We start from the raw sequence: 19,724 nt of genomic DNA, 5'->3' as shown, positions 1-19,724 counted from the left end.
GATTCATATTCTAAATGTAAAAAGGTCACTATTCTAGACTTACATTTCATTATACTTTGCTTCTATTTACAGTTTCCAAATTGTAAAGAAATTGTGTATGTGTGTATGTATATATATATATATATATATATATATATATATTCTCTCTCTCTCTCTCTCTCTCTCTCTCTCTCTCTCTCTCTCTCTCTCTCTCTTTCTCTCCCTTTATCTACCTATTGTCTTGGTCTTTTTCAAAATAAAGTCTCCCTTCCCCAATTAATATATGTTTTAAGACTATGAAGAAACAAGTATGAGTTATTCAGAGAAGGAACTTAAACATCTCCATGGCTGAATAATTTGGAATTTACTCCTAAGTAAGAAAAGCTTTTATATGTAGACTGTATTTAATACCTCCTGGGTACTAGTTTTGCATTTAAGCATACACAGGTCATCATTTTTTTTTTTTTTACAAATATACCAAAGTTTCTAATCACCCAAATGATGGAGATTATGTGGGAACATACATATATGATTTATGTAGATTGTTGCATGTATAATGTTTGACTTTAGTAATATAAACAGCAAAAAAATGGACAGTATCATTTATTTGTAAGCAATCTAAAACAATAATAAAAATTGGTCTGTTTCCATTTTTGTTGTGAAAGTTAGATAAACATTGCCAGCAGATTACATTCAGAATGCAATAAAGTCACTTCTAGATTTGCAAGTTTCAAAGAAGTGTATTCTTATAAATTAAATAAATATGCTACTTGAGATACAATTACCTGAATTGAGAAACTCAATATATCAAACTTCTAAAATTTAGTATTAGTGAATTAGATTCTAACCAATTAAATAGAAAGCAATACTTGTTTGATAGTACCCCAGGTGATTTTCTGGATTGTGGGATTTCAAATGTAGATTACATTATTAAATTAGACACCCTTCAAGTTTGTAGTCACTGTAAATGGAATGCTCATTTATTCATTTAACAAGGATTGCATACCTAGTATGAGCAAACAGTTTCCGATGCACAAGAAAAATAACAGCAAACAAGCTAGACATAGTTTCTGTCCTATTGCAGCATACATGCTAGGTGTGTAAGCTAGTTGGGGGTCAAGAATTGACACAGATTTTTCTATAGCTAAACATCAAAAAAAGTTTGGAAAGAACAAAAAGACCATAAATTACTGTTTATACCAATCTCTTTTGAAGCACTTCTTTTGGTTTGTGCTCTAAATATTGACTTCAAAGATGTCTCTTCTGATCTGAGTTTATTCCTAAATGCAATAATAAGCTTCTAAGGCATCTCTGGGTCTTTAAGTTCAAAGCTTTTAGTTAAACAAACAATTAGAACTAATGATAAGCAGCACATTGGTTAATAAGTTTTCTAACTGGACCTTCTCTGGTGATATTCTTTAACTATGGGATATTGCCAAAACATTTATGAGCTAATGTGCAGTCTTGCAAAGATACTTCTATCACCAAAGAACCATATGCACGCTCATATGGGTGTGTGATGGGGAAGGAGTGGGGGAGAATGTTTTATTCCTATTAGTATCATTCGCTTCAAATGTATATTGTGGCTTCTGGACAAAATTATTTTAAAGAAAGTAATCCATCCAGACAACTTACTTCTTTTTCAAAAGTAGAAAGGAAAAGCTTCTGCAAAAGTTATTGGTATAAAATGATCTTTGAAACTAAACAGATAATTAATTTCCATTATTGTTGGGGAAGAGAAGGGAATGGAATATAGGAAAATTGCCCATTACACGGTAGGAAATCTTATCTGCACTCAAGATGCTCCTTAGAAATAGTAAATAAACTCTGATTCAGACTTGTTTTCACCCGTTTTTCTCTCTGCCTTCGGTTGCAAAACCAAACTCTTACAACTTCTTTCTCAAGATTCAGTTCTTCAGCCATCCGCATGATCTCTTGAGAAGAAGGTTTATTCTGTTCCCCGAAGTGTCTCTCCAGAGCATCTTTAGCAGCAATACTGGGGGTGGGAGGGGGATGAATTATGTTTTTAGTGTCCTTTTTTTGCAGATCGAAATTAAATTAGGTTGAATTTCCTAAATTTCAGTATTGAGTGGAAGCTTAAAGTCTCGAGAAACACCTGCAAAACTTTTCAACAAAGAAAATTATGGAATTTTGTTAGACATTTAGATGCTTTTCATATGCAGGGTAGCGTTATAAGAGTTCCAAGGAATAACTAAGCATAGGTGAGACCTGGCTTCCTTTGTTTATCCCACCGTTGCCACAAGAGGGCACCAAGTTCTTGAAAAGGAAATGAATGCTTCTTTAGGCACTTCTAAATGTTCAAAAACCAAAAACAAAAATGTTTAGGTTATTTACAATAGATAAAATGTTCAGTGGGCCACTAAACAACCAAAACAAAATACATCTTTTAGCATTTCCTATGTGTGCCTCACAGAAACTTCAAAAAAGATTAACTCAAACTCTGAGTTGAGAAGAAAGAGACAGTCATGCTGGATTTTAAGAGATTGGAATCTTTATTACTAGTTTTATTATTTTTAATAATATAGATTCCATATTTCCAGAAGAAGAGCATCAAACACGCTCACTCTTTTAAAAGTAATTATTGAGTTTCTGTCTGTCTTTATCTGAACTTGCAGAACAAAAATGTTCTTATATCGAACAGCGCATACTTTTTCCATCAAATGTTAAAAATTACTAACTCTACATTTACTAACTACTAAGTCATTAAATCATGCTTTTTTGACTGCCAGGTTTCTTCATGACTCTATTCACATTATGTTTGTGTATTACATTGCATCTATGTTACATTCATATATTCATCCCACTTGTAAAATGTCTTTTTCTTCCTTTAATAATGTTTAATAACCTCAAAATGATACCTTATAGTTGTTCTCCGTTTCCTTTTTCTTTCATTTGCTCCCACTTTTTCATTGTATAAGGCTGAAACATGGAAAAGGGCAGGGATTATTTTTAAAAAATAGGTATTTCTTCTTTAAAAATATCAGATTTAGGTTTCAAATTTTTCTATAAAACAATAAAAATAAAATCACTATAACTTTTAGTTTAAATTTTTTGCAACCCAGGTCATATTATAGTACAAGCTCCAAAGAACACAATTTTAATGCAGAATATTAACTTTTCAAAGACAATTGTCTGTAAATAATACTCCTACATTAATTTTGTTGGAGCACTTGCTCTAAGGCTCTCAAATCTTGCTCTTTGTCCATCCTTGTTGTTTAGTCAGTGTGAGCAGAGAATTTTATCACACTAGCATCAAATGCTCATGATATTCACTAGGTAGATGTGTGCAAAAATGTGTGCAACTGCTCTACTTACATGAATATTATGTTTTAAACATAATCCATATGCAGTTACTACACTATAGCATAGAGACCAAAAATCTGGGCATGTTAAGGAAAAACTCATTTCACCATCTCACATCTATGACGCAAATCTAGAAAGCTTTCCTGGTAAAATTTATTTTCTCATTATTTACCTTCCAGTAAATTTGTTTCTACATTTGGCTACCTTTTCATTTAGTTTTTAGTGGTATATAACAAGATGTCCTGTTTTCATCTAAAAAACAAACAAACAAAAAACCCTTAAACCTCTTGATGTAGCATTAATCTTACCAATTGATGCCATTATTTTTAGCTAAAAAGTAGCAGACCCTTCTGAGATATAGCTTTAGTACCTCCTACTTGCTCAGCTTCCTCCAGCCACTTAGATAATATTGCTTTTAGCTTGCATGCATTTTTAAAGCTGAGCTGCAGGTTTTCAAATCGGCAGATAGTTGTTTGACTGAATTCAGAGCCATGCACAGCTGCCAGAGCTTCCCCGACGTTTGTTTGGGTATATCCTGTGAAAGGACAATAAAGATGTTTACCTCCAATTTTAAAGAAGCATTAATTTGGGTCCAGTATCACACAACTGTGTGTATTTTCAATTGTTTAGTAAGGTCCAATGGAGGATTTTCCAGTACTTCAACCAAGATTATATCTAGTTGATAAATTACTTTTTTCTAGAAGTAAAAAGATTTTGGATAAGAGCATCTGTCACTCATAGCAATTAGCAAAATTGGATAGGTGTGTCATACCCACTTTCCAAGACACATAAAAATGATCTTTCTCTTTATCATTATTATTAAATATGTCATGATGTATGTTGAGGAATCTTTACTATATTTGATATAAGGTGTAAAATTTATGGTGGTTTATCATAAATATTTTCATCTTCACTGTAAGAATGAAAAATTCAATTATATTGTTAAAGAGTATGAAATAAAACTAAGAACAGGCCAGCTTTTCCTAAAAACATGTTTATTATAAGGCTATAATCACACATTTTATGTATACCTCCAAACACATTTGTTCCACTAACTGGTAATGTTTCTATCTTTAGCAAACGGTCTTCACTGATTGTCCCAAACATTTTTAGAGTACAAGTTGATATAAACTATCAACACCTAATTTGAAACATTCATACAATATAAACAGTGAACAGAAAATGAATGCTATAAAGATTTGCCTGATGTTTTGTTTATTGTATGTAGTAACTATACTATTTTAGTGCCTAAGGCAATAGACCTTTATAAAATGATTACATATGATACCTATCAATGAATATCATTATGATTTTTACCTATGGTCTATTCCATAACTGAGATTTGAAACTATCATTTTTAGTCTATTAAAAAAATATGCACTACTTCATGAATTTTAACCTAATTGTTTTAGTTATTTATGTTAAAAAACACTTTTCAAAAGAAAATGAGAAGAGGCTATGAACAGTTCACAGAAAAGGAAATGTAAATATCTGTCAAGTACATGAAAGAATGTACTTACTCTTCACTCGTAAGAGAAATATAAAATTAAATTACAATGTACTACCACTTTAACTTACCTGGTTTGCAAAGATCCAAGGATTAATAGCATATTTTGCATCTATGAGAACTATTTATTTATTCTATGTGCCAGTCACTATTCTAGGTGCAGGGCATACAACATTAAGAAGAGACTTTAAAAAAAAATGAACAAACAAAATACCTCCTATGCTTGTGGGTCTTACATCCTGATGGTTAGGGGAAAATACACTCATGAACTGCTGGTGGCAGTGAAATTTAGTACAACTCTATACAGACCAATATAACATCTGTCAAAATTGCAAATTCACATACTCTGACCAAGCAATTCTAATATTTTTCTTAGAAATAAATTCATGTAGGTGCAAAATGACAGTTATAATGTTAATCATTGTAGCATTGTAATAGAACAAGATTGCAAACACCTAAATTTCATCAGTAAGGAATTGTTATATAAATTATGATCTACTCATGAAATAGAATGTTTCAGATCCATAAAAAAAAAAATAATCAAAACAAAATTTAACAAAAGCATGATCTATATGCAAACTAATGCTGAAAGTTCCCCAAGATACAGAATTAAATGAAAACAGCATCTGCATGGAGGATGGGTATATATGAATTTGCCTGCGTGTGTATAAGATATCTCTGGAAGGATAGAGAAAAAACTGATATTGATAAACAGGGATGACAAGCAAAAGCGAAACATTTCACAGTATACATTTTTATGTGCTTGAATATGAATATATTATCTATTTACAACTTCAAATAAAATATGCATTTAAAATGTACACTTCAGAACTTATCTTGAGTTGGGAAAGTTGGAAAAGGGTGCCAATAACTTAAAAATCGATGTACTTAAGCACGTAAGAATTTACAAGGAAATAAAGGTTTTTGTGGGAGTTTCATAATTTGACTAGCTTAAGTAGAGATATAGAATGAGAATTGGCTTGGACATTAAATAGTATAAAGGATTTTACAGTTATAAAGTAAGGGTTTGCCCCCTTGCTCTTAACAAGAGCATACCTAACTTAATTCTTCTCACTTTAAATTCATTGGCAAATTTTTCAAGTTCTCGGATTTCCGGCGAATCCATGTCTATTGGCTCTTCAACCAATTTACTTTTCCGCCTGAGTTCCTGCTTGAAATCAGCGGTGGTGGGGTCCTCTGCCAGCAGCGGCTGGTGCATGGGTGGAAATCCATGACTCAAGGTGTGGTCAGGAAACTTATAAAGGCAAGGAGTTAAACTACCTGTGAATAAACAAAGAAAGAAAAGAAGCCGTATGCAATTATCCCTCCTTTCTATACTGCAAGCAAGAGCTTTGCCTGTCAGAGTCAATTCATTATTCTGCTACAGTTGGCCTAAATTCTTAAAGGTTACGTTACGTTCAGTCATCTGAGTCAAGAGCCTGAGAAGCTTAGTATAAATTTTATAAATACTTATTTCCCACCTTCTCCAGAGAAAGAAAAACAAAGAAAACGTCAAAGGAAAGAAGCAGAAAATTACAAACAATTGAAATAGAAGTAAGCAAATTTTCTCAGAAGTGTTCAGTTTTCATAATTTTTTTCCTCTTAAAAGACACGTATTCATGGGAACCTGAGGTTCAACCCTAATCAGAATGTATGTGTTGATTTCTGTTTTCGTAAATCATCCAACACGTAATCTGTAATGTCTATTCTAATCAAGCACTGGGTTAAAGACTGTGTTAGGAACTTGTCTTATGTTCCAGACAATGACTTTACCATATTACAAAGCCCCAGTTTTTTTATCAGTGACTGCTTAATTTCAAGGGAAAATAATGATTTTTAAAAAAAATTTACAAAAGCAGATGAAAGAGAATTGTGGGAATATAAAATACATTAATAAGGCTAAATAATTTGAGAATCAAATAGGCATCGCCACAGGGTTACTTTAAAAATTCTATTATAAAGTCAGCAACATGATTTCTTGATAAGTATAAAATATAATGGAATCACTTCTTGATTACAATTTAGAAAAAAAACAAAGGAGGGGCAACAAGGAAGGGTACAATTAGATATTGTAGGTAAGCAACTCATAAATAATAAAGCATAAACTCTATTAAGTGAGTTAATTAAGAAATCATAAAGGATGTAAAAGATTCTAAAATACAACAAAAAGGTGTTTCCAGATTTCATTCTTCATTAGGAAAGGAGAGTTATCTCAGTTAGGGAATATGGGTGAGAAGGTGGTATTTAAACCAAATTCCAACACATTTTGTTTATATTTTCTTCATCAGCATAATTTCATTTTTATTGGTAGATATTATACTTCAATTTATAATTAATGACACATTGACTAAATTGATATGAGCAAAATATTGAACAATTAATCATTTTGCTTATGAATATAAAGTAAAAATAAATTACTACAGAATATATATGATAATGATATTAGAAACTTATTTTTAAAATACATCAAGATTCCATGCTATCTATAATTTCTCATTAAATACTTCCATAAATCAAATATGCATAATAATGTATTTTCCAGAGTATGTAACTCTTACATTAATATGTAAGTATATAATGACCAAATAGTAGTGTATGTCAGCAAATTGTCCACATATTTTATTCATATAAGAATATGTAATTGTAATGTGCACCCTTGTGCAATAGACTTTATTCTTTTTCTGAAGCAAAGGAGACATACAAATGGGAGATAAAATAGGGTAAAATAAACTTAGCTGCTTTACAGGTGTGAAAAAAATTTGAAAGGAAATATTCCTGTCTTGAAAATTCATTCTAATTTTAAAACAAATATTAACCAGTGTTTCTTTTTAAAATATCAGTTAACTGTTCAATTTTGCTTTAAGGGCTTTGTATTGATCTGACCAGAAAGAAATAAAAAGAGAAATTGTATCAATTTTTAATTTACTGTATGCTCATTTTTGAAAATATTTGTTGTTTTTAGGGCCCATATTTAGCTTTCTGTTATTTTAGATTTCTGTTAGCTGAAACAGAAAACCAATGTATATATAAAGAAAACTGATCACGTTTATTTTAGCATCTTCTTTGTATTGATCTGAAGACTTCTCTTTCAGAACTGAAATGCTGGAAACCTTCAGAGTGGCATCTTATATATTTGAAAACACTTCATTTCTTTCATCATTCAGAAATATCATTAATAAGCTTAATAGTGGAATACCTTGAGAAACAAAAAAAGCAAAGAGAAGAAAATCAGATTGCTGATCGATTTTGCTAATTTAATATACTTAAGGGAATTTAGGTAGCTCATTTACTCTGTGTCAAATTAGTTTTGCTTTACAGAAGTAATGTTTGCATATCTCTTACATAACCATATCATGAGGTTGGAATTTGTTGGCAATCTTCATCATTATTTTCAATTTTCTTGCCAATAATAATCAGATACGGTTACTACCACAAATCTTCTATGTGACACTTTGTGCTTTGATCATTTCACATTTGTTGTCTTTTATCCTTACAAATACAAATGATTTAGGAAAAATACGTATCTTTCCCCACAATTTACAAGTTAGGAGACTTAAGTAGAAAGAACTTAAAAGCCCTCCTTGGGTGCACAAGGAATTAACTATGCAATTGAAACTAGAACTGAAGTCCAGTGAGTGCTACATTAAAACCACATCAAAATAAATGCCTCTATCATTTTTCAGGCAACCTGAATAAAGATAACTTAAGTCATTTTCTTTTTAGGTTCTTCCTGCAGTTTAAATACATTTGACTACATTAAACAAATATTTTCAGGCAATAATATAATTATTTATCAAAATATTTTATACCACCCCTATTTCCAAGAAAATTTAAAGGCAGTTTACACATTATTCATACACTGGAAACGTGGATGTTTAGAATTTACATCTGAACAGAGTTCCTCAAAAGTATCCAGGAAATACCATTCTCAAAATTTTGCAATCTGGACCTAAAAGAAAAAGTTGTGTGATGTGAGTTTTATTTTTCATTAAGTGAAAGTATATGCAATTAACAGCAAGCACACCACTTTCCTGAAACTAGCCTTAAAAGAAATACACCATGGTAGTTAAAATCATAGCCAAACAAACTACTGTTTGTGTTACATGATCTTTTAAAAAGTCTGGGCTATTTAAAAAGAAAACAAAAGGAAGAAGATAAAAGATTTGACAAGTGACATGAAGCACAGGTCTCATAAACATTTTCCAAAACATGGGTAAAGCAAAAACCTCTACTTGTTGACAACTGCACACTAAATATGCTTGGAAGTGTTTGCACCTTCTCGATAGTACCAAGTATATCTTCAGCATTGCAGATTCAGAACCCACACCCTTTCTGAATTGCTCTGTATGTACTTCTGTGTGGCAGAACTGAAAGAGGAAGAGAGGTAAATCTTTTCAAGCAGGCAATGAGAGACAGTTGTGAGTCTTGCCTTGCTTGGCCCTGACTCTTTGTACCATGGTGTGTGGCAAACTGCTATTCTGCAGCCTGGACTTGGTGAGAAACTAGCTGCCAACTCTCTGAGGCTGTGGGTTTGATGTCTTAAAAGAACAAAGAGAGGCAGCAGAGGGACACAATAAAATATTCCACTTTGCTGTAGACATGATAAGGAACATGCATTTTAATGTCTCCATTTATATTACCCATGCTCCCTGGTTTACAAAGTAAATCTGAATCATAATTTTTTTAACCTCTGTGCATTGACAAATCCTATCCATGCAAATAGACCGGAGTATGTTGTCTGCTGCTTTTGTAAATTAAGTTACTGGAATACAACCACACTCATTCGTTGATATAATGCCTATGGTGCTTTCCTGCCACAATGTCAGAGATGAGTGGTTGTGACAGAGACACCAAAGCCTTAAATATTTACTGTCTGGCCCTTTGCCGAAGAAGTTTGCCAATCCCTAATCTAGAAAATCTATCATTTTACTTCTATTGGAAGACCTTTCATGATTCAGAGGCAAAAAATATTCAGTATTACTCTTTCTTTCAGAGTTGACCCAACCATGAACAAGTTAGGGCAAAATAAAACAAAATGAAACCAAAAGAAAAAAGAAAAAAAGAAGGTGGAAGGGGAGGAGGAGGAGGAGGGGGAGGAGGATGACAGTTTAAGAATGATTGAAGAGATGGGTTCCAAAGTACAGAATTTCTCCACATCAACTTCCAAACTGATTTGTGATGTTTTGCATTAGCGCACATGCAGAAGGCATTTTCAGCCATAAAAACTTCTCTTATCAAAAGAATGAACCTTTGCCTCCATGGTAAATTCCCAAAGTTCAGATGTGATCTTTTTGCCTTCCTCTTAAAATTAATTTTTCAAAAGAGGTACCCTGACAGCACACTTCTTGGATTGGACTCATGTCATATAACTATGTTGATTTTAACCTGCATTACCTTGAATCTGATTTGTTCAGTTTCCACAAGACAGTGGACAGCCCACAAAACTTGTCTGCTAATTTCACTCCTCCTTAGAAACTGGAGAATAGAAAAAATTCAGATTCCCAAGAATCAGAGTTTTGAGAGTTTTGTTGGTTTGTTTTGTGTTTATGTAGAAAAGACTTTGAATAGCATTTGTAATTGTCTACTTCTTTTTACCTATACTGTAGGCTCTTCAATTATCTCAATCTAAAGAGTGAAGGGACAAAGGGCTTTAGCTGCAAGTGTCTCTGAAGAGAAGACCGAAGAAGAGTACCAGGTTGAGTCAGCATGAATTTGCCACAATCAAATACCTATCATAGAACTATAGTACCCACCTTACCTTAGACGTGAAGAGATTTTAACTCAGAGGTATTAACTGACTCACACAAGTTCCACAATTAATTAATGGTGTGACAATTCATTGCTCCCAATTAGTTATTCTCTTTGGTATGCCAACACCTGGACTGTGAGCCCTAGTGGAGCCTCTGATGATTAAAGCCTTCCTTACCAACTTAAACAAACTATTAGGTATAACTCTTCTCTTCCAGTGCAAGTTAATTTAATGAAACACATAAGCCAAATGTAAGTATCAAGTAGTATGGGTAATAAGATACCCATATTAAATCAAGTAATTTCATATCCTTTGAAATATAGTTCTTTTTGTAGTCTCAGTTTCATGTAGAGTTTATAACCTTGAAACTGTCTTTGTTGTTGATGATAAGACACCATTGCAGATTGTGTAGAAGTAGCTGATTTGATGTACACCTTGAGATTTCTCAGAGGATTCAAATAACACAACCAGGTTTCTGTTGTGTATATTATGCTTTTCCTCTTTTATTTCCAAATTCCTGTATTTTATAACTCAATTTGTACAGCTTCTCTGGGATGAAAGCAGGAGAGATCAGATTTTATTAGAGTTAATTTGCCTTGAAGCAAATGCTAATACTGAATATATGTCAAAATATAAACATTCTGACAAATTATAAAGCATAGCACATTTTAATGATGTCTCCTTCAAAAATATTCAAATAACATCTCTAATTATATTTGCCATGGTAAGATTTTCTTTCAGCAATGAAAATTTATTAAGTTTTATTTTATGACTACAAGAGATACCTTCAAATCTTAGTATAATCACTTTGTATTTGATGGTCACTAAGCCAGACTTTGAATCATTTTAAAGGGTACTTCTGGGGGGCTTTTCTTTTCAACTGTCATGAGGTCAAGTTTAACTAAAGAGTGTTTGGTGAATGTCTGCTTGAAGGACCTTGTGCCAGTAAAATGTGAAGTGCCTGATGGATCTCAAAGAGAGCATGGCCTTTTTGGCTAGTATCTTGGAATCAGGAAAGAATGTTAGAATTCTCAGGTTAGCTGAGAACTCACAAGGGCAACCTCAGCTTACCTTGATTTGTTGTGGGGGTGGTGATAGCAAAAGCCATCTTGAGGTAATTTGGGTGTAAAAAGAAATAAAACAAAATAGAGTTACCATGACTAAGAAACTTAAAAAGGGTCTGGAGGTCATTCTGGAGGCAAACATCAGTCAGATATCACAAACTGCCAAAGCCTCAAGAAACAAAGTTACTCAAAACCCTAAAGGCATCCTGACATCATAAAATGAGGCACAAGAATTCAGATAACTACCTAACGTGAAGGACAATTGGAGTACCCCAAATATCCACCTACCACAAGCAACTTATAACTTGTCTAATCTTTTTCTTTAAAAACCATTGTCTGGAATGTCAGGATGGATATGATTTGAGTTGTTACCTGAATCTATGCTCCCCAAATTACAATTCTAAGGCCCCCAAATAAATGGTTTTGCTGTCTTTCAGCTTAGTTTGTTATTTCTAGGTTGACATGGACAAAAGACTACTGACTCTTGGTCTATGATTGGTTTAATCTTTGTGCTAATTGAAATCAATAGGCAGTGACTGCTTCTGTGCAGGTTTAACAGTGAGCCTAAGGCTGCACCTTGACCCATGGAATTGTAGCAATGACCAGCAAAGCCAGTTCACCAAGAGACTTGCATGCTTTGTCAAAAAAAGTAGTTCATCATCAAGGAAGGCTGTTTTTATTTACCATGAATACTGAATAACTACTAAGTATATGCTCATGAATGATCAGTCTTCAAAGATAATTTTTAAAAATTAGGAATTTTATTAAAAAGAGACATCAGGTTTTAAAGGTAATCATTATGAATATCAGTCTTTATTTGAACATAAATGTAGGAAATACATTTTTTGTTAGAATGATGCTTGATAGAATGTAAGATAAGTCAATATTTTTCTGAAATATTATTTTATTTTAAAGATTAAATGTTTTATTTTGTCTTAAACTGAGAAATTTTGAGAATTAAAGATAGATGAACTAAATTGTTCAACTTTATTTCAAAATTATAGTCATAAATCAATATTGTTTTCATTGTTTACTTTATATGGTAACACAACGCAGGTCAGAAAAGATTTCCTTTGTGATTCCTTCCTACAAAGTTGAAGTTTTTTTTCTCTTCCAGTATCACATACACACACTCATGCCTACAGTCTCAAACACAGTCTTAGCAGTTTATTGTCATCAAAAATAGTTCTTTCCTTGCTGTAGTAATAAAAAATAAAAGATCAAAGAATTTCTTTAAAAATAAACAAAAACCATGCACAACAAAACTGTACTTTATTCAATCATTATATCATTTATTTAGCCATACCCTGAAATTAGACATCACAGGCTTTGCAATGAGTAGATCTCTTAGGCCAGATTTTCCCTTTGCTATCAATGTCTTCCTACATGTATCAGTTATTAAGTAGTTTTGTTTAAAATAGTGAAGCTTCAATATTCCAAAAGAGAGAATTATGTAACACTTATTGTTTAAATCTCAGTCAAGGCTCAGAAACTCAGAAAGGTACACCAAAGTCTCATACAGCTATTGCTAAAGCTCCTACAAAGAACTCTTAGCCCTCAAATGGTGTTTTATTCTCTCTTTATGGACCATCTGTGCAAAAGAAATGCGTTGATGATGGAGAGGTTCTGTAAATCAGTACTGTTCAATATGGTAGCCATTAGCCACATGAAGTAATTGGGCATTTGAAATGTGGCTAGTGCAACTAAGGAACTGAATTTAAAATTTTATTTTATTTGTGTTCATTCCCATTTACATTTTAATAGCTACATGTGGCTAGTGGCTACCATATTTTTCTGGAGGCCAGCCAATCAACCAACCTCATTAAGACTTGACAAAGAGCAGTTTGACAGTAGTGAATTAGAATAAAAATCTTACAAAGCAAACACAGTAGTTAAGAAGCACAGCAGTTCAGAGTGGAATAAAATAGTCCCTGAGGGCATCAGAGATCAGGCACATTTCAGTAAGTGGTGGTTTTATCAGCAAATTCCAAAACTGAGATAGCAGAATTTTAACACACTGGTCACAATACACACAGGCCCAGGAAATCCATCTAAGTGACCCCAATGCAATCTCATGAATAAAGACAATTTTACTTACCTGCCATCACTCCATAGGTCGATGGCTGGTTTCCATAATGACAGGAAGGAACAGAATAGTGAAGTCCCGTTGCTGTGTTACCCAAAGTTGTTGCCGAGAAATATATGTGCAAACATTTAGGAGTTTGGATCAAAGACAAAATAGACGGGACTGGTAAGAAAATGTATGAGGATTCAAGACACATTCATTTCATTTTAAAAACACATATTTATATCAGTTTTAAAATTGTATGCCAATATTTCTCCCATTGTTATCGGGAAGGAGGTCCCTAAAGAGTAGATTAAAGCTGGGGTCAAAGTTTGTCTCAAGTAATAAGATCAGAAATCATCAAAATGGACTATAGCTTTCATTAATCACTGTGCTTTGAACTACGGGTGCCCCATGGAGGGGTGATCGATCAGGTGTAGACCTGGGCTCTTTGAGAGTTGCAGAATCCTTGTAGGTTCCATCCAATATGCCATTGGAACAAATTAACTTAAATTCTTTGGAAGAAGGGATAGAGAAATCAACTCCTGAATAATCTTTACTTTTGTGGATTTTCCTACCAAATTTCTATCGAAGAGGAAATAGAATAACCTCTTTCATACAAGCATATAAAGCCAATAAATTACTGGTAAAAAACCTGTAACTATGTAAAATGTAGGCATGTTTTTGCTGAAACCATGAGATTATAGGTTTTCTGTATGCACACAATCAATTCAACCATATAATGAAAGAAAAGCCGGTCAAAAATAAGTTCATTGCTTGTTGAGTGATTTAATGTCCAAAAGATTGAACCTAGTGTAAAAACATAACCTCATTTATAAACAGTTATGTATCTTTTGAATTGTATACTTTTATCACACTATTATTGAACTAATCACCACGTTGTCAAAAAGCACAGACTATTAGCAATAAAACCACCAGTCAGTGTTTTCTTATGTCTTTTTGGGGGTGTCATTTTTCCTGTACATCCTAAATATAGAGGTGAAATTTTAAAAATATGATTGCATAGTTTTGAATAAATATAGGACATATTATAAATTACAGAATTAGGACTTCTGAGAATATTGAGATATAATCTAGTGATTAAAGAGAGGAGTTCTCTTCAAAAAGTATAAGTAAATATAAATATTAAAAATGTCTTTTTTAAAATATCTGCATAAATTTTCATTCTACAACTGACATGTAGAAAGAACTGGTCATTTTACATTATAATGTTTACACATAGAAGTCCATAACACTGCCGTCCAAAATTAAACAAATAAGCATTGAACACATATACATGTTTACATTATAACCAATATTTTTAATTCCTTACTTAGACAATTAGATTAACATAGTTATAATTTTATGTAAAATTTATTTTTATTTTAATATTTATTTTTATGTTCATTTTTAATATTTATTTTTATGTTCATTTAAAACATATCTAGGTCATTTTTACTCATTACGAATTTTATTTTCAATGATAAGATCATTTTTGTTGCTCTGATTTTAGGAAGTTGGATAAAGTATAGACTAATTTACTAAAAATGTTTTTACTTACTTTTACATAAATAAAAAGAATTTTGAGCATAAAGGTAAGCATACTATATCATTACCTCATTTTAAAATTTTGTTTCCTTGTTGCCTATACTTTTCACACAGAGTAAATTAAACAATCAGTGTATCAGTTCTCTTATCTCTTAAAATATACCACTAGCTATTCCTGGCTATGTAGTTTAGATTTATTTATAGAACATATTTTGGGTAAAAACCCTTTATTATATTTCCAATGTGTTTAAGGATACTCTCATTATTACCTTTTTAATTAAATTATGAGTGTATTTGGTAGATTAACACAAAATCTTATACATTAGTATTTTCACCAGTCCAGATATCTAATCTCTAGATTCTTAAAAATTCAGCTCAAGATACGTGCCAAATTTACATATGTTTGGAAAGTGCCAAATTATAATTCTATAACTTAAGTCCTTTGGATCAGAATATAAAAATATATTACAAATTTTGACTCCTAACTGTATAAAATTTTATTTTATTTCTAATGTGAGGTAGATTTTTTTTAAAACAAGCGGCCAGTAAATAATATATTGCTATGAGAGAAGAGATTTAGTCAGTTTAAGACTTTATCCATTTATAAATCAACTTTAAAACACTATTTTTTACTATATAGTCAAAGTACACACTACATACATATTTGGTTGATGGTATTGAGACAATGTATTTGAATTCTTAGGTTAAAAATTTACTAAGGACAGTTGTGTAAGACAAATGCTAAAACTTTGTTAGGTATGTAGGTATGGAGTCTCTTCAGAACTCAAGCTTGAGAAAATTTAACTTGGTTCATGGCTTCTAAAGGTTGTATTATTTCTAGTTTTCATTTTTGAATTTTGTATTATGTTAAAACATGAGTTTATTTAAACCTATGTAATTATTTTGCTTTTTGAAATCCATTATTGTTGTTATAGGGCACTATTCAACTCTACTTACTATAAACTTTAATGCTGTGTATAAATAGCAGATGCAATTGGAATTTAAATACCAAATAAATCTTTAAGATCATAAAGCAGCTCTTTTTAAACATAGAATTAGTTTAGAATATTTTTTAGTTTTTCTCATTATCCATTAAAATAATTTTCAGATTAAAAATATCCAAATTCACTGCTTTTTGATGTAGAAGCATCATTTATGATAAAACAAAATTTAAATTACTGTATTTTGTAATATTTCTTAAAAACCTTCTTAGACATTTTGGTTTCAATATCCCCCAATTTTAATTTAAACCTAATTAAGGGAAAAATAGGAGGAGCAAAGAAATTCTAAAATAAGAAGGCTCAAAGCAGCCCTTCTGAAATTTTTAGGCCCAAACGTATGCAAACTGTCATTAGAGTCAGTACCTGTAGACATCACATTGGAGGCATGGTTGGAGACTGGTAGACACTCGGCAGCACTGTGATGCATTATCAGAGGCAGAGTTGCAGAAGAGTCAGAATTCAGAGGTATAAAGGTATCAGCTGAAGTGAAAGGTTGGCAACTCATTCCCACAAAAGAGTATGAAAATAAGGAGGACTGCTGCTGCCCAAATCAGAGTTTTATTATATTACATCTCAAAGGGCCATTTCAATTCTCACTACCTGCATATATACATCAGGAAGGTTCTGAAGCACGAGGAGAGTGCATGCTGGTATTTATACTGCAGGGAAATCCCTTTATACATGTTAATAGTCTTTTCCCAGGAGTATTGCTTTATCAATCTGAACTGTCTTCCTTCTTACCCAAACATAATCCATGCCCCAGAGGGAATCTGTTTCTGGGGTATAGTCATAGACTAAAGGAAAGGGAGAAATTTGAAACTTTATTTGACAACTTTTAGTAATGTAGGATTTTTATAGAAGAAAGAACAACTTTGGGGAAAAGAGTATCCCTCAAAGAAATAATGCTAGAACGAAATGAAAAATAGAAGGTGTCATTTTGCTACTAACACAATTACAAATGTACATATTTTTTGTTTTTTGATAACTTCTCATTAAACCTGCAAAGTAACATGAAACAAGAGAAGCACGGTTTTGAGAGTGAATATATGGTCATCTATTGTTTCATACTCAGCAATGAACAGTTTGATAAACTAGGACAGCTAGTTTAATTTTTACCACATTATAAAAGGGAAATATTCAATAAATTTATATTAATATGCAGAGAAGTTTAACATAATTGCTAGTAGTTTTTTCTTGATTTCAATTAACTGATCAAAAGCTAACATTTAGTAAGCTCTTAGTAGATGTTGATGCTGTTCTAGGCATTTTCTTCAGTTAAATAATGTGAATTTTACAACTCTCTGAGTTATGTGTCATACTCAGCCATTTGACTCTGGAGCCCATGGTGACCATGGTAGAAATGGATGCACAGAATATACTGACATTATATGAAAAAGAAAAAATAATAGACTGTAAACAATTGATTAATAAACAAATATCAGCACGAAACTTTTACAATGATTGTATTATCTGCATATAAATCAGTAAACACAATACTAATTTTAAAATGTATACCTCAGTAATATAGTAAACAACAGTAACCCAATAGGCACAGGTGTTATGGACATAAGCAAGGATCATACTTCATTTTACTCTTTGAAATTTTGTCTTATGGAATGTTTCAAGATAACTTGGAATTGGTTGCTTTGTGCTCAGTTTAATGTTAATATTGACAACAATTTTCCAAAAAACTTGAAATGTGAACACTTTCTTAGTAACCAACTAACATTTTGTGGCAAGAATTGTTATAAGTTTGCAGAAATTGTTAGATATTGGCTGAAAATATTTATTTTAAAAATGACATAATTTTTAGTTCCAACCACTTTGTCTTAGTTTGCTCTACTGGCTGAAGAAGGTTTCAGGTAAAAAAAAATGTATTAACTACTCTCTTGCAGAATTGCTCTACTTTTCACACTTCACATTTACAAAAAAAAAAAGACTTTTCAATGTGTTTATAAAGAGAATATGTGAGGAAGATGAAATAAAAATAAAGCTATTGAGCATCACACATTTTTAGAAATCAGGCTATGATATTTAGAGAGACTGGGGATTTGAAAATGGCCCTTAATAATCTTGCTATTGTCATATAGAGTCATTGGAATATGTTGGCAAAATATATCAGCCAAGTGAGGGAACACCAAAAATCTGTCTGAACAACAAAAACAAAATATCTTTTTCCAGTTTTCCTGGTGTCTAAAATTCTTAAATTGCTATCATAGACATCATTTCTTTAATACTGGCTTTAAAAATTTTAACTACTTGAACTCTGAAATGAAAAAAAGAGTGTTACAGATAAAATGGGGTAAAGCCAGGAAATAGATGTTTCCATTACAATTTTCTCACATAATACTATACTCATTTACCAAGTTTATTATGATTTAAAAAAAAAATTATGATATTTACTAATATTTCCTGATAGAAGTTAGTTGCAATTTAGCCATTATTTAATTGTTGGCATTTGCTTTCCTTCCTGCTTTTCACTTTATAAATAACAATGCAATTAACATTCAAGTGCTTATTTTATATATTGCATTTTTGTAATCTATCTCTAGGGTATATTTTGAATGTTCCCCACCTCAAGGTAGATTCTTAGAAGTGGGATTACTGTACTTGAGGTTTATGAACTTTGGAAGGTTCTTGCATACATTCTCAAACTGCTTTTTTTAAAAAAAAATTATTTAAGTTTATCATTCATACCTGAAGACACAAAAACAATAAGTGTATAGTAAAAATTGTGAACTTAGAAAATAAACATACATAATGTCACACAGGGGTCTCATACAACATCCCTCCATCAACTCTTTGCATTCTTGTGAAACGTTTGTTACAAACTATGCAAGAGCATTGTCAAAATATTACTACCAATTATATTCCTTATCTTACATTTGGTATATTTTTCCCTCAACCCATACTATTTTTTTTTTTTAAAGATTTATTTTTATTTATTTAATTCCCCTCCCCTCCCCCGGTTGTCTGTTTTTCTGTGTCTTTTTGCTGCGTCTTGTTTCTTTGTCCGCTTTTGTTGTCGTCAGCGGCACGGGAAGTGTGGGCGGCACCATTCCTTGGCAGGCTGCTCCCTCCTTCGAGCTGGGCGGCTCTCCCTATGGGTGCACTCCTTGCGCGTGGGGCTCCCCTACGCGGGGGACACCCCTGTGTGGCACCGCACTCCCTGCGCGCATCAGCGCTGCGCATGGCCAGCTCCACACGGGTCAAGGAGGCCCGGGGCTTGAACCGCGGACCTCCCATGTGGTAGACCGACGCCCTAACCACTGGGCCAAAGTCGGTTTCCCATATTTTTTAAACGTATTTTTGTTACAGATATTGTGACCTTGCAAAACAATCATACAGATGTGTAGATTTCCCATACAACTACACACCCTGGTGGAACATTTGTTGCAGATTATAAGATAATATCATCAGGCTATTACCACCAGTCATGGTCCATGGCATGCACTTGGCACACTTTTTCCATACACCTCTATTATCA

General features: G+C 32.5%; 1 protein-coding gene across 1 annotated transcript; it reads right to left on the bottom strand.

Annotated features, from left to right (window-relative positions):
* Positions 1 to 1,764: 1,764 nt before the first annotated feature.
* POU1F1 (POU class 1 homeobox 1) lies at positions 1,765 to 16,742 on the bottom strand. Its single transcript, XM_004448590.3, has 6 exons — positions 16,601 to 16,742; positions 13,722 to 13,871; positions 5,867 to 6,091; positions 3,674 to 3,838; positions 2,859 to 2,919; positions 1,765 to 1,975 (listed from the first exon to the last, which is right to left on the bottom strand). The coding sequence occupies exons 1-6, from the start codon at positions 16,740 to 16,742 to the stop codon at positions 1,765 to 1,767; spliced, it is 954 nt and encodes a 317-aa protein (XP_004448647.1).
* Between the last annotated feature and the right edge of the window lie 2,982 nt (positions 16,743 to 19,724).

Source organism: Dasypus novemcinctus, chromosome 4 (assembly GCF_030445035.2).
Source record: "Dasypus novemcinctus isolate mDasNov1 chromosome 4, mDasNov1.1.hap2, whole genome shotgun sequence".
NCBI classification, from domain to species: Eukaryota; Metazoa; Chordata; class Mammalia; order Cingulata; family Dasypodidae; genus Dasypus; species Dasypus novemcinctus.
This window is presented reverse-complemented; position numbering and strand designations above follow the sequence as displayed.

Excerpts from the sequence above, each read along its gene's own strand:
- POU1F1 (XM_004448590.3), bottom strand. The coding sequence starts at position 16,742 with ATGAGTTGCCAACCTTTCACTTCAGCTGATACCTTTATACCTCTGAAT. Across the intron at positions 13,872-16,600 it reads CTCCAATGTGATGTCTACAG|TCCCGTCTATTTTGTCTTTG; the intron begins GTACTGACTCTA and ends TTTTCTTACCAG. Across the intron at positions 1,976-2,858 it reads AAACGGAGAACAACTATAAG|TATTGCTGCTAAAGATGCTC; the intron begins GTATCATTTTGA and ends TCCCACCCCCAG.